The sequence below is a fragment of the Chiloscyllium plagiosum genome, unplaced genomic scaffold (genome assembly GCF_037043375.1).
Source record: "Chiloscyllium plagiosum isolate Xiang-an unplaced genomic scaffold, Cpla_swu_hap1 HiC_scaffold_35, whole genome shotgun sequence".
Taxonomy (NCBI): domain Eukaryota; kingdom Metazoa; phylum Chordata; class Chondrichthyes; order Orectolobiformes; family Hemiscylliidae; genus Chiloscyllium; species Chiloscyllium plagiosum.
In genome coordinates this window covers 11,994,640-12,006,747 of record NW_028270173.1, presented here as the reverse complement: position 1 = coordinate 12,006,747, position 12,108 = coordinate 11,994,640, and the positions used below count along the sequence as shown (strand labels likewise).

General features: G+C 44.6%; 2 protein-coding genes across 7 annotated transcripts in view; both read left to right on the top strand.

The window, feature by feature from the left end:
* The window catches only part of LOC122541328 (butyrophilin subfamily 3 member A1-like), a 160,500-nt gene that overhangs the window by 17,525 nt on the left and 130,867 nt on the right, over positions 1 to 12,108 (top strand). The gene's annotated exons all lie outside the window — the stretch shown is intronic.
* The window catches only part of LOC122541554 (butyrophilin subfamily 1 member A1-like), a 36,223-nt gene that overhangs the window by 17,567 nt on the left and 6,548 nt on the right, over positions 1 to 12,108 (top strand). For all 6 annotated transcript variants that reach the window (XM_087979243.1, XM_087979242.1, XM_087979245.1 and 3 more), the window contains one exon: positions 6,470 to 6,496. In XM_087979243.1, the coding sequence (XP_087835369.1) occupies positions 6,470 to 6,496 (27 nt within the window). The remainder of the gene's footprint in view (positions 1 to 6,469; positions 6,497 to 12,108) is intronic.

The window sequence follows — 12,108 nt, the reverse complement described above, 5'->3', positions numbered from 1 at the left end:
TTGTGAGACACAATCTCCTCCACACAAAGCCATGCTGCCTGTCAATAATAAGTCCATATTTTTCCAAATGTGACTAAACCCTATCTCTAAGAGTCTTCTCCAATAATTTCCCTACCACTGACATGAGGCTCACCAGCCTGTAATTTCCCAAATTATCCCTAATGTCCATTGTAAAGAAGGGAACAACATTGGCTATTCTCCTGTCCTTTGGAATCTCTCCTGTTTTTAAAGAGGATACAACAATTTCAGACAAGGCCCCAGCAATTTCATCCTTCGTCTCCCTCAATATTCTGGGATAGATCCCATCAGTTCTTAGGGATTTGTCTGCCTTAATTCTTTTTAAAACAAACAACCCTTTTTTTTCATATTGACATGTCCCAGAATATTAACATACCCCTCACTAGGCTGACCTTGTACAATGTCTTTGTCCTTTGTGAATACTGATGCAAAGTATTCATAAAAGATCTCACCTACATTCTCTGGCTCCAGGTATAAATTTCCTCCCTTGTCCTGGAATGGACCTACCCCTTCCTTAGCTAATCTTTTACTCCATATATGCATTTAAATTTCCTTTGGATTTTACTTAGTCCTATTTGACAAGGTCTTTCCATGACCCCTTTTAGCTCTCCGAACTGCTTGTTTAAGTTCTTTCCTGCTTCCTTTATATTCCTTGAGGGATCTATCTGTCTTGAATTTCCAAAGCATTACATATGCTTCTTTTTCCTTTGTGACTAACCTCACAAGTTCTCTTGTCATCCAAGGTTTCTAAGTCTTGCTATCCTTATCCTTCACTTTCACAGAAATATGCTGGTTCTGAACTCTTACCAACTAGCCTTTGAAAGATTCCTACATGACAGATGTGGATTTATCTTCAAATAGCTGTCCCCAGTCTACATTCGCTGGTTTCTGCCTGATATTGTCATTGTCATCTTTTTGCCAGTTTTGTCCTTTCACCCAAAGAGTAATCTTATTCTTATCCATAAGTCACTTAAAACTTCTAGAATCTTGGTCACTGTTTCCATTTCACTTACTTGGCAGCGCTCATTCCCCAAACCCAGCCCCTTCCCTGCAATAGGTTGAGACATGATCTGATAGAGTTTATAAAATAATGAGAGGTATATACAGGGTTATTGGTAGTTGTCATTTTTGAGGTGAGAGGAGAGAGATTTAAAAAAAGACTTGAGGAGAAAATATTTTACACAGAGAGTGGTTTGTGTGTTGAATGAATGCCCTGAGGAAGTGGTGGATGCAGACATATTTACAACATTTAAAAGACATTTGGATAGAGACACGAACAGGAAAGGCTTGGAGGGATTATGGGCTAGGAGCAGGCAGGTGGGGCTAGTATAGTTTGAGATTCTGTTCAGCATGGACTGGTTAGACCAAAGGGTGTCTGACTCTATGACTCTATTGACATATTGCTTCAAGAAGGCCTCCGGGATGCCACGACCAAACTGCAACCCCTCAGCACCGCCCCTCGCCCATACAAACCCCTCACATTAACAGAGTCCTAGTCAATGAATGGCAAGTTAAAACCTCCCACCACAACAACCCTGTTGATTTCATAATTTTCCACAATCTGTCCACATAGCTGTTCATCGATCTCCTATTGGTTGTTGGGAGAAATGCAGTACAACCCCATCAAAGTAATTGCATACTTCCTGATCCTGAGCTCTACCCATATGGCCTCGCTGAATGAGCCCTCCATGGTGTCCTCCCGCAGTACAGCTGTAATATTCTCCCTAATCAGTAACAACATGCCCCCAACCTCTTTTATATCCCTCTCTATCTCACCTGAAATGTCTAAATCCTGGAACATTAACCTGCCAGTTTTGACACTCTTGCAACAAGTCTCTGTAATAGCTACAAGACCATGGTTATTTGTTCTAATCCAAGCCCAACGTTCAGTTGCCTTCCTTGTTCTACTCCTTGTATTAAAACACATGCACCGCAGACCATCAGTCCGACCATGTTCACAAATCTCTCCCTGTCTGTTCTTCCTCTTACTGCCTTTATTTTACTCACTGATCGACTACTCTGGTTCCAGAATCTCCCCTGCCACACTAATTTAAAGCCTCCCGAATGACACGAGCAAAGTTTCCCACAACAATATTGGTGCCCCTCCAGTTTATGTGCAATCCAACCTCCTTGGACATGTTCCACCTGCCCTGGTTGACAATCCAATGATCCACATACCAGAAATCCTCCCTCCTAGACCAGTCATTTCGTCATATTTAACTGTCCTATCTCCCTATTCCTAGCCTCACTCACACTTGGCACAGGGAGTATTCTCAAGATTACAATGCAAGAGGTCCTGCTTTGTAACTTGCCACTTAAGTCCCTGAACTCCCTTTGCAGGACCTCATCATGCCTCCTGCCTATACCTTTAGTACCAATGTGTACCACAACCTCTGGCTGATCACTCTCCATTTTGAGAATGTCCTGTGCTCACTCAAAGACATCCTTAACCTTGGCACCAGGGAGGTCACACAACATCCTTGAGTCCCTTTTTCAATCACAGAAACTTCTTCTATGCCCTTGCCTTTACAGTCCCCTGTTACCATTGCTCTGTTACAGTTTGCCCTTCTCTGCTGTACAACAGAACCAGCTATGGTGCCAATGCTCTGCAACTTTCACCACCCCCTAATGGGGGGGTTCACCTAACAGTATCCAAAATAGTGTGCTTGTTAGAAAGGGGGATAGCCACAGGGCACTCCTACCCAGTGGTTAGTAGGACTGCCTCACAGCACCAGGGACCTCGGTTTGATTCTAGGATTTACATGCACTTGGAAGGACAAGGACTGATTAGGGATAGTCAGCGTGGCTTTGTACATGGGAAATTGTCTCTCAGTAACTTGATTGAGGTTTTGAAGAAGTGACGAAGAAGAGCAGTGAGAATTGTCCATATGAACGTCAGCAACGTGTTTGACAAGGTCCTGCATGGCAGACTCATTAGTAAGATTAGGTCACGTGATCCAGGGAGAGCGAGCCATTGGATAGAAAACTGACTTGAAGGTAGATGATAAAGATTGGTAATGGAGGGATGCTTTTCAGACTGGAGACGTGTGACTGGTGGTGTGCCACAAGGATCAGTGCTGGGTCCACTGCTTTTCATCATTTATATAAATGATTTGGATGTGAATAGAGGAGGTAGTGGTTAGTAAGTTTGCAGATGACACCAAAATCGATTATAAAGTGGACAGTGAAGAAGGTTATCTCTGAGGTCAACAGGACCTTGATCAATGGGCTGAAGAGTGGCAGGTGGAGTTTAATTTAGAGGAATAGGACGTGTTGCATTTTGGGAAGACAAACTAGGGCAGGGCTGTACAGTGAATGGTAGGGCGTGGGGGAGTGTTACTGAACAAACTAGGGCAGGGCTGTACAGTGAATGGTAGGGTGAGGGGGAGTGTTACTCAACAAACTAGGGCAGGGCTGTACAGTGAATGGTAGGGTGAGGGGGAGTGTTGCTGAACAAACTAGGGCAGGGCTGTACAGTGAATGGTAGGGTGAGGGGGAGTGTTACTCAACAAACTAGGGCAGGGCTGTACAGTGAATGGTAGGGCGAGGTGGAGTGTTGCTGAACAAACTAGGGCAGGGCTGTACAGTGAATGGTAGGGTGAGGGGGAGTGTTACTCAACAAACTAGGGCAGGGCTGTACAGTGAATGGTAGGGTGAGGGGGAGTGTTACTCAACAAACTAGGGCAGGGCTGTACAGTGAATGGTAGGGTGAGGGGGAGAGTTGCTGAACAAACTCGGGCAGGCCTGTGCAGTGAATGGTAGGGCGAGGGGGAGTGTTGCTGAACAAATGAGGGCAGGGCTGTACAGTGAATGGTAGGGCATGGGGGAGTGTTGCTGAACAAACTAGGGCAGGGCTGTACAGTGAATGGTAGGGCATGGGGGAGTGTTGCTGAACAAACTAGGACAGGGCTGTACAGTGAATGGTAGGGTGAGGGGGAGTGTTACTGAACAAACTAGGGCAGGGCTGTACAGTGAATGGTAGGGTGAGGGGGGGGTGTTACTGAACAAAGAGACCTTGGATTGCAGGTGCATTGTTCCTTGAATGGGAGTCGGAGGTAAATAGGTTGGTCATAATGTTGAGTATAGGAGTTGGAATGTCATGTTGCAGTTGTACAGGACATTGGTGAGGCCATATTAGGAATACTGCTACAATTCTAGTCCCTCCTCTATAGGAAGGATGTTGTTAAACTTGAAAGGATGCAGAAATAGTTTACAAGGCCATTGCCTGGACTGGGGGGGTTGATGTTTTATAGGGAGAGTCTGAATAGGCTGGGCCATTTTTCTGGAGTGATGGAGGTTGAGGGGTGACCTTATAGAGGTTTGGAAAATCATGAGGGGCATAAATAGGGTAAATAGACAAGGTATTTTTCCCTAGGGTGGGGGAGTTCAAAATCAGAGGGTTTAGGTTTAAGGTGGGAGGGGAAAGATTTAAAAAGAACCTGAGGGGTGAGTTTTTCATGCAGTGGATAGTGCTGAATGTCTCGATGACTATAAGTCACACAAAGCTTGCATCCAGGTTCAGCCAATAGAAGAGAAGTTGGCCTTTATTTCAGGGATTGGAATATAAAAGTAGAGAGGTTTGCTAAATCAATATTTGAGGCATTAGTCTAGATCATGGCTGGAACTTTGGTGTTGACGTTTCAATGAGAGAAGAGGAGCATCACAAGCAGACAGAATTAAAACAGCCACCCACAAATAAAGTGCATGCATTTTATGGGGAGGTGATCTCCTTGTGGTGTTATCACTGAATTGTAGACCTAGAAAATGTCTGGAGATCCTGGTTTGAATCATGCCACGGCAGATGGTGGAGTTTCAATTCAATAAAAGTATCTGGAATTAAGAGTCTCACGATGACCATGAATCCATTGTCAATTGTTGGAAAAACCCATCTGGTTCACTAATGTCCTTTAGGGAAAGCAACTGCTGTCCTTACCTGGTCTGGCTTACATGTGACTCCAGACCCACAACAATGGGGTTGACTTGTAACTGCCCTCTGGGCAATTAGGGATGGGCAATCAATGCTGCCTGACCAGTGATGCCCCCATCCTGTGAATGAGTGAAAAAAGCTTCATGTGCTCAGCCCTAGGAGGACTGGCAGGACAAGTGCTGGGAGTGTGCTTCCTTCTTAGGAACTGTTATGACACGAGTAAACCTTCCTGCTTAATTTACAACCAGCAACACAGAAATGATTTATCCCGTGCAGTAATCTGTGAAAATTCGGGAGGCCAAGAACTATTTAAAGTAAAAAATAACAACTTTATTTCTTAAAGTATAACAGAGAATAATTAACTAACAACTATTTACAACTGTTTTTTCTAACCTATCTTTTACCCTCCCCTTCTATAATACAAGTCTGATAAAACCCCCGAATAAGATTTACCAAAATGCAACCTTCCAAAACCAGCCAGCTGTCGAATCTTCTCGTTATGTCTTCCTCTGTCATTTCTTCATCTTAGGGATTTCTGTTTCACAGGTTACTGATTGATAAAGGTACCTTTAAGAGAGCTATTCTCTGGGCAGTCTTCAAGTGCTGGTGGCTTGGCAGTTCTCCTCCCAACTGTTCAATTTTCCCTGGTCTTATACCCCCAACACATCGGATTGTGTCATTGGCTTTTAAGATTGTCAATATACAAAACTCAAACTTGATTGGAGTTTGGTATTTTTGGAAGTATAATTGAAACTGCTTGGCCTAATTCGAATTTATTTTGTAATTTCCAAGCAACCACCTAATCACGTTGTTCGACTAAATGTTACATTATATCTTGTTCAGATCACTTGATGCTGTCAGGTAGTTCTGCTAGCTTTTAACTCTCTTAAAGGTACAGTACACCCACATTGTCATAGCAGTAACAAAGATGGACATTGGCCTATCCATTCCCATTGGAAAATGTTTTGAGCTGTTGTTGCTGGTGGCATGAACCATTTGCCATGTTTGATGAGGAAGCATATCATCACTCATTGGTTTAGATTACTTACAGTGTGGAAACAGGCCCTTCGGCCCAACAAGTCCACAGCAACCCACCCAGACCCATCCAGACCCATTCCCCTACATTTACCCCCTCACCTAACACTACGGGCAATTTAGCATGGCCAATTCACCTAACCTGCACATGTTTTTTGGACTGTGGGAGGAAACCGGAGCACCCAGAGGAAACCCACGCAGACACAGGGAGAATGTTTCTCTGGCTATTGTTCAGCTGAGCAGTTTTGTTGAAATCCAGCTCATATATTATCACAAGAACATGAGGAGAAAGGTGAAAAATGCCAATTATAAATTCTGTCAAGATTGTCAACTTGAGATTTAGAATTTTAAAATGTTGTTCTGATCCCAGCTGATGGTTCTGCTGGTCAAGTCTGTGTTCTGTTTGTGTCTCTGATGTTGCTGTTATAGGGTGTGGCAGTAGCTGCAGAATCTCTCTCACTAACACATTCCTGTGTTCTTGTCTTTCAGAACTGGAGTTGTTCTGCACTTTGGAAGGTAAGCTGTTTCAGAACCATTTCAGGATTCTGATTTAAAAATTCCCGTTTCACTGCATGGGAATCCAGGAATTTGATCACAGTGGGTGGAATTTTATAATAATGTGTGGGTCGGAATGAAGTGGTCTATGGTGAGAAAGTCCATTGAGACCCATTTCAATGTCACTGCCCGACATTGAGGTGAGATTCTCACGAGGCAGCAGCAGTAGTCTGTAAAAGAGGATTATTGTTAATGACGATCTTATTAACTGCACACCTCACCTCACTAAGATGCAGCTTTCTATCTCACCAAACCTGCCAGACAAATTGGACACTGAGAATTCTCAACATGGAGATGAGAACGTGTACCTGGTGACTTCAGCTCACTGCTCACTCCAAAGGGTTCTCCGTGTTGGATATCAGAGGCCAACATCTCAGGGCACAATCTATTGGCACCAGCCACTCATGACCCATGACCACAGACATTGGCATCCAACATGTGCCAGCCTCTAAACCCCTTCATGGCACATTTCCAAACCACTTGCCTCTGCACCTTTGGGTACAATGGCAGCTATCACTGTAATGCTGCTGCTGGGAGACTGTGCACTCAGAGACACACACTCAGCTCAAGAATTGGACAAATCTGTATCTCTGGGATATTCAATTGCTGTCTTACCACTTTCACTATTGCTTGGAACATTTTCCCTCACTCAGCATTACCGACATCAATCCCTGACACCTCGCCGCATGTACCAACAGTAACAGGAGAAAGTGAGGGCTGCAGATGCTGGAGATCAGAGTGGAAACGTATGGCGCTGGAAAAGCACAGCAGGTCAGGCAGCATCCGAGGAGCAGGAGGATCGATGTTTCAGGCATGAGCCCTTCATCAGGAATGTGGTGATAGGAAAGGAGGCTGAGAGATAAATAGGAGGGTGGGGGTGGGGCTGAGGGAAAGGTAGCTGAGAGTGTGATGGGTGGATGGAGGTGGGGAGTGATGATGATAGGTCAGAGGGGAAAGTGGACTGGATAGATGGGAAGGAAGATGGACAGGTAGGACAGTTCAAGAGGGTGGTGCGGAGTTGGAGCATTGGTTCTGGGATGAGAGAGGGGGTAGCAGGAATGAGGAAACTGGTGAAATTGACGCGATGCCATGTGGTTGGAGGGTCCCAAGACAGAAGATGAGACACCAGGCATCTGGTGGCTTGGATTTGGCTGTGGAGTAGGCCCAGGACTTGCATGTCTTGGCAGTGAGGGAGGGGGAGTTGAAGTGGTCATAGGCTGATGGGGTTGTTTGGTGCATGTGTCCCAGAGATGTTCCCTGAAACGTTCTGCAAGTTGACGTCCTGTCTCCCCAGTGTAGAGGAGATCACATTGAGATCAACAGACACAGTGGATGAGGTGTTTGGATGTGCAGGAAAATCTCTGCTGGATGTGGAAGGATCCTTTGGGGCCTTGGATGGTTGTGAGGGGGGAGAGGTGTGGGTGCAGGTTTGTGGTGTGTGGTAGGATGAGGCTAGAACTGAACATGAGTCTTGGAGTGACAGAGTCTATAGTTAATGAGGTGAGTTCGGTAAGATATGGGAGAAAAGCTGCTGGACATCACATCAGTGAAACTTGATGCAATTGACTGATAACCAAAAAAGAATATTCAGCCCAATGTTTTACAATCCTGCTTGTTTCTCCTGATGAGCCTACACCAGTGACCGTGACTATTTCACATTCCTGTGAACCTCTCACCCCGTTATGTTTAAACAACATCCCACTGCAGGTCGCTACAACTGGGTGTGCAGTGAGTTAGATGTTGATCCTTCACCTTCTGGATTGTGTGGTTCAGAGGCTCGGATCCTGACTTTGTACAATTTAGAAACACATTTATGCATAAGATACAAATATTGGAATCACGTAACATAGAACAGTCCACATTTCTTTGTTTTTCTTTCTCCAGTGGAAGCTCTTTAACTGTTAACTCTTGATTATCCAGTGGATTAGGTGTCTTTTTCTGATGCAGCTGGTTTGACACAGTCCTTTCTTAATTAAGGCTTTAGCAATAATAATGTAATTGATCTCTGCCTGTTCTTCAAAAATATGCTTCACATGAGGGAGCAAAGGACAGAGTGAAACATTATTATGTTTGGATTAATGAACACTACAAATTAATTTCATTATTATACTATCAACAATAATACATTGTAGTCTTTTATTTGATTTGCATGTCTGCTTTGTTCTTTTAAGTCTCAACTATGGGCCTGAACCTGGTAAATGGAGTTTAATTGGATAAATGCAATTTTGGCTGGAACAATAAAATGGCAAATTATTATTTAAATGGGAAACAGATTGAAAGTTTGTTGGTGCAGAGGGATCTGGGTGTCTTTGTGCATGAGTCACAAAGGGTATGCAGGTGTAGCATATACTAAGAAAGACCAATAGAATCCTGGCATTTATTGCAAAAGGACTGGATTATAAAAGTAAAGTAGTGTTGTTATAATTATGTAAGGCATTGCTGAGACCACACCTGGAATATTGTGTCCAGGGTTTGGTCTCCTTACTTGATGTGGTGGATGTGGTGGCACTGGGGGCAGTTCAAACATCGTTCTCCAGGTTGATTCCTGGGATGAAAGGACTGTCATATGAGGAGCAGTTGAATATCTTGGGCTTGTACTCTGTGGAATTCAGAAGAATGAACGGAGAATCTGATGGAGGAACATAAAATGCTGAAGGGTATTAACAAAGTGGATGTTGATCAGATGATTGCCCCTTGTGAGAATCTTGAACAAAAGGTAATAGATGCTGAGTGAGAGAAGGTACTTGCAAAACTGAGATGGGGAGAAACTACTCCTCTCAGAGAGCTGTGAATCTGTGGAACTCACTGCCCCAGACTGCAGTGGAGGCCGAATCAATCAATCAAATCAAGAAAGAAATAGATAGGTTTCTGATGAAAAGTGGGATAAAGGGCTATGGGGAACAGGCAGAAAAGTGGAGTTGAGACCAGGGTAAGATCAGCCATAATCATGTTCCATGGTGGTGTGGACCCAAAGGGCTGCATTGTCTACTCCCTCTCCGAATTCCTAGGTTCGCAAATTCCCATGTTCCTATGTTTTTATTCTTCATTGGAGAATGAGTTTGCTGATTGGTCACTCTGCCTGAGATAACAGCCTCAGCACAATGGGATCCTCCCACTCGATTTCTCTTCCTCCCCCCATTACCCAGTGAAAAACAGAAAGAGAATCTCCACATTACATCCAGAATCTGACTGTCTCTCCAGGGGACATGTTATCACCAAGAATCCCTGCAAAATGTGCATGGAACAGGTGGAAGTAACAGTAACTTTATGGTTCGGTTCAGATGTCAGGCTTTTCAGTTCCAGGTGTGTCACTGGGCCAGAGTTGAAATGTAACAATCATGGGCTGATCCCATGAGATCAAAATACTGTAAACACTTCCCAATATTCCAGTCCCAGTTTCCAATCTGTACCTCTGTCTTCACATGCAATTGAATGTGATAATTATTTTGTGATGAACAGAGTGTTTGAGCCAATAGATAATAAAAAGGTTCTGGAAATATTCAATAGACTGGGCAGCATGTTTGGAGAGAGAATCCAAGTTAATGGTTCAGGTTAATGACCTTTGTCTGAGCGGGCAAAACAGATGTCTCAGGTCTAGAGTAAGTGCTGAGGACAGGAGAGGGAGAGGAGGAGAAGAAGGTTGAAGTGCAAAAGGAATGAAGGGAAAGGTTCATGATAGGGTGGAAGGCAGAACTGCTTCAGTGATGAAATAGACAGTGGTGTCAGGGAAAAAGGGATGGAAATGGGACAAGTTTTTATGCCTCATTGGGATGATACATTGGAAATCAAGTTCTGTTATTCCTGATTAAAGGTTTTTAAAAGCGCACAAAGTTCCCTAATTTATTTGTCCTTTATATCTAAGTTGACAAAAAGCAACAACCTGGTCTCTACAATTAAAGAAAATAACATCGAGTCATAGAGGTGTACAACATGGAAACAGGTCCATGCCAACCAGATATCCCGACCCAATCTAGTTCCATTCGCCAGCACTTCGACCAGAGCTATCTAAACCTTTCCTATTCATGTACCCATCCAGATGCCTTTAAATGTTGTATTTGTCCCAGTCTCCACCACTTCATCTGGCAGCTTGTTCCATGCACACACCACCTTCTGCATGAAAGAGATGCCCCTCAGGCCTCTTTTAAATCTTTCCCCTCTAACATTAAACCTAGATGCTCTGGCTCAGGGAAAAAGGCCTTGGCTATTCACTCTATCCATACCCCTCATTGTGCGAAATGGAACAGACTTCAAACCGATCTAGCAGCTCAAGACTGGGCATCCATGAGCCGCTGTGAGCCATCAGCAGCAGAACTGTACTCCAACACAATCTGTAACCTTATGGCCTGGCATATCCCCCACTCAACCATTACCATCAAGGCAGGGGATCAACCCTGGTTTGATGGGGAGTGCAGGGGGGCATGCCAGGAGCAGCACCAGAATATCTGAAGATGAGGTGTTAACCTGGTGAAGCTACCAAACAGGACTACTTGCCTGGCAAATGGCATAAAGTGATAGACAGAGCTAAGTGATCCCACAGCCAACAGATCAGATCTAAACTCTGCCGTCCTTCCACATCCAGTCATGAATGGTGGTGGACAAACTCATTGGAGGAGGAGGCTCCACAAATATCCCCATCCTCAAAGATGGAGGAGCCCAGCACATCAGAGCAAAAGACAAGGCTGAAGCTTTCACAGCAAACTTCAGTCAGAAGTAGATGACCCATCTTGGGCTCCTCCAGTGGCCCCCAGCATCAGATTCCAGTCTCCAGCCAATTCAGTGCACTCTATGGTGATATCAAGAAACAGTTGGAGACACTGGATACTGCAAAGGCTATGGGCCCTGATAACATTCCAGCAATAGAACTGAAGACGTGTGCTCCAGAACTTACTACTCCCCTGGCTAAGCTCTTCCAGTACAGTTACAACACTGGCATCTACTCAACAATGGGGAAAATTGCCCAGGTACATCCTGTACATAAAAAGCAGGACAAATCCAACTCGGCCAATCACCGCCCAATCTACCCACACTCCATCATCAGTAAAGTGATGGAAGGGGTCATCAACAGTGCTATCAAGCAGAACCTGCTCAGGAACAAGCTGCTCAGTGACGCCCAGTTTGGGTTTCACCAGGGTCACTCAACTCCTGACCTCATTACAGCCTTGGGTCAAACATGGACAAAAGAGCTGAATTCCAGAGGGGAGGGGAGAGGAACAGTCCTTGACATCAAGGCTGCACGTAACTGAGTAGGGCATCAAGGAGCCCTGGCCAAACCAGAATCTGTAGTTTCTTACAGCCCTGGGCAGAGTAGTTACCGTGCCAAGCCGTGATGCATCCAGATCGAATCCATAAAGTTGATGGGAGCCTTATGGACATGTCAATTCCCTTAGCCTCCTGAGGAAGAAGAGGCATTGTTGTACCTTCCTGACCTTCACATCAGTCTGGGTGGATCAGGACAGATTGTTGGTTATCGCCATTCCAAGAAATTGACGTTCTCAACCATCTCCACTTCAGCGCCATTGATGTAGATTGGGCCATGTCCTCCTCCTCGCTTCCTGAAGTCGATGATCAACTCT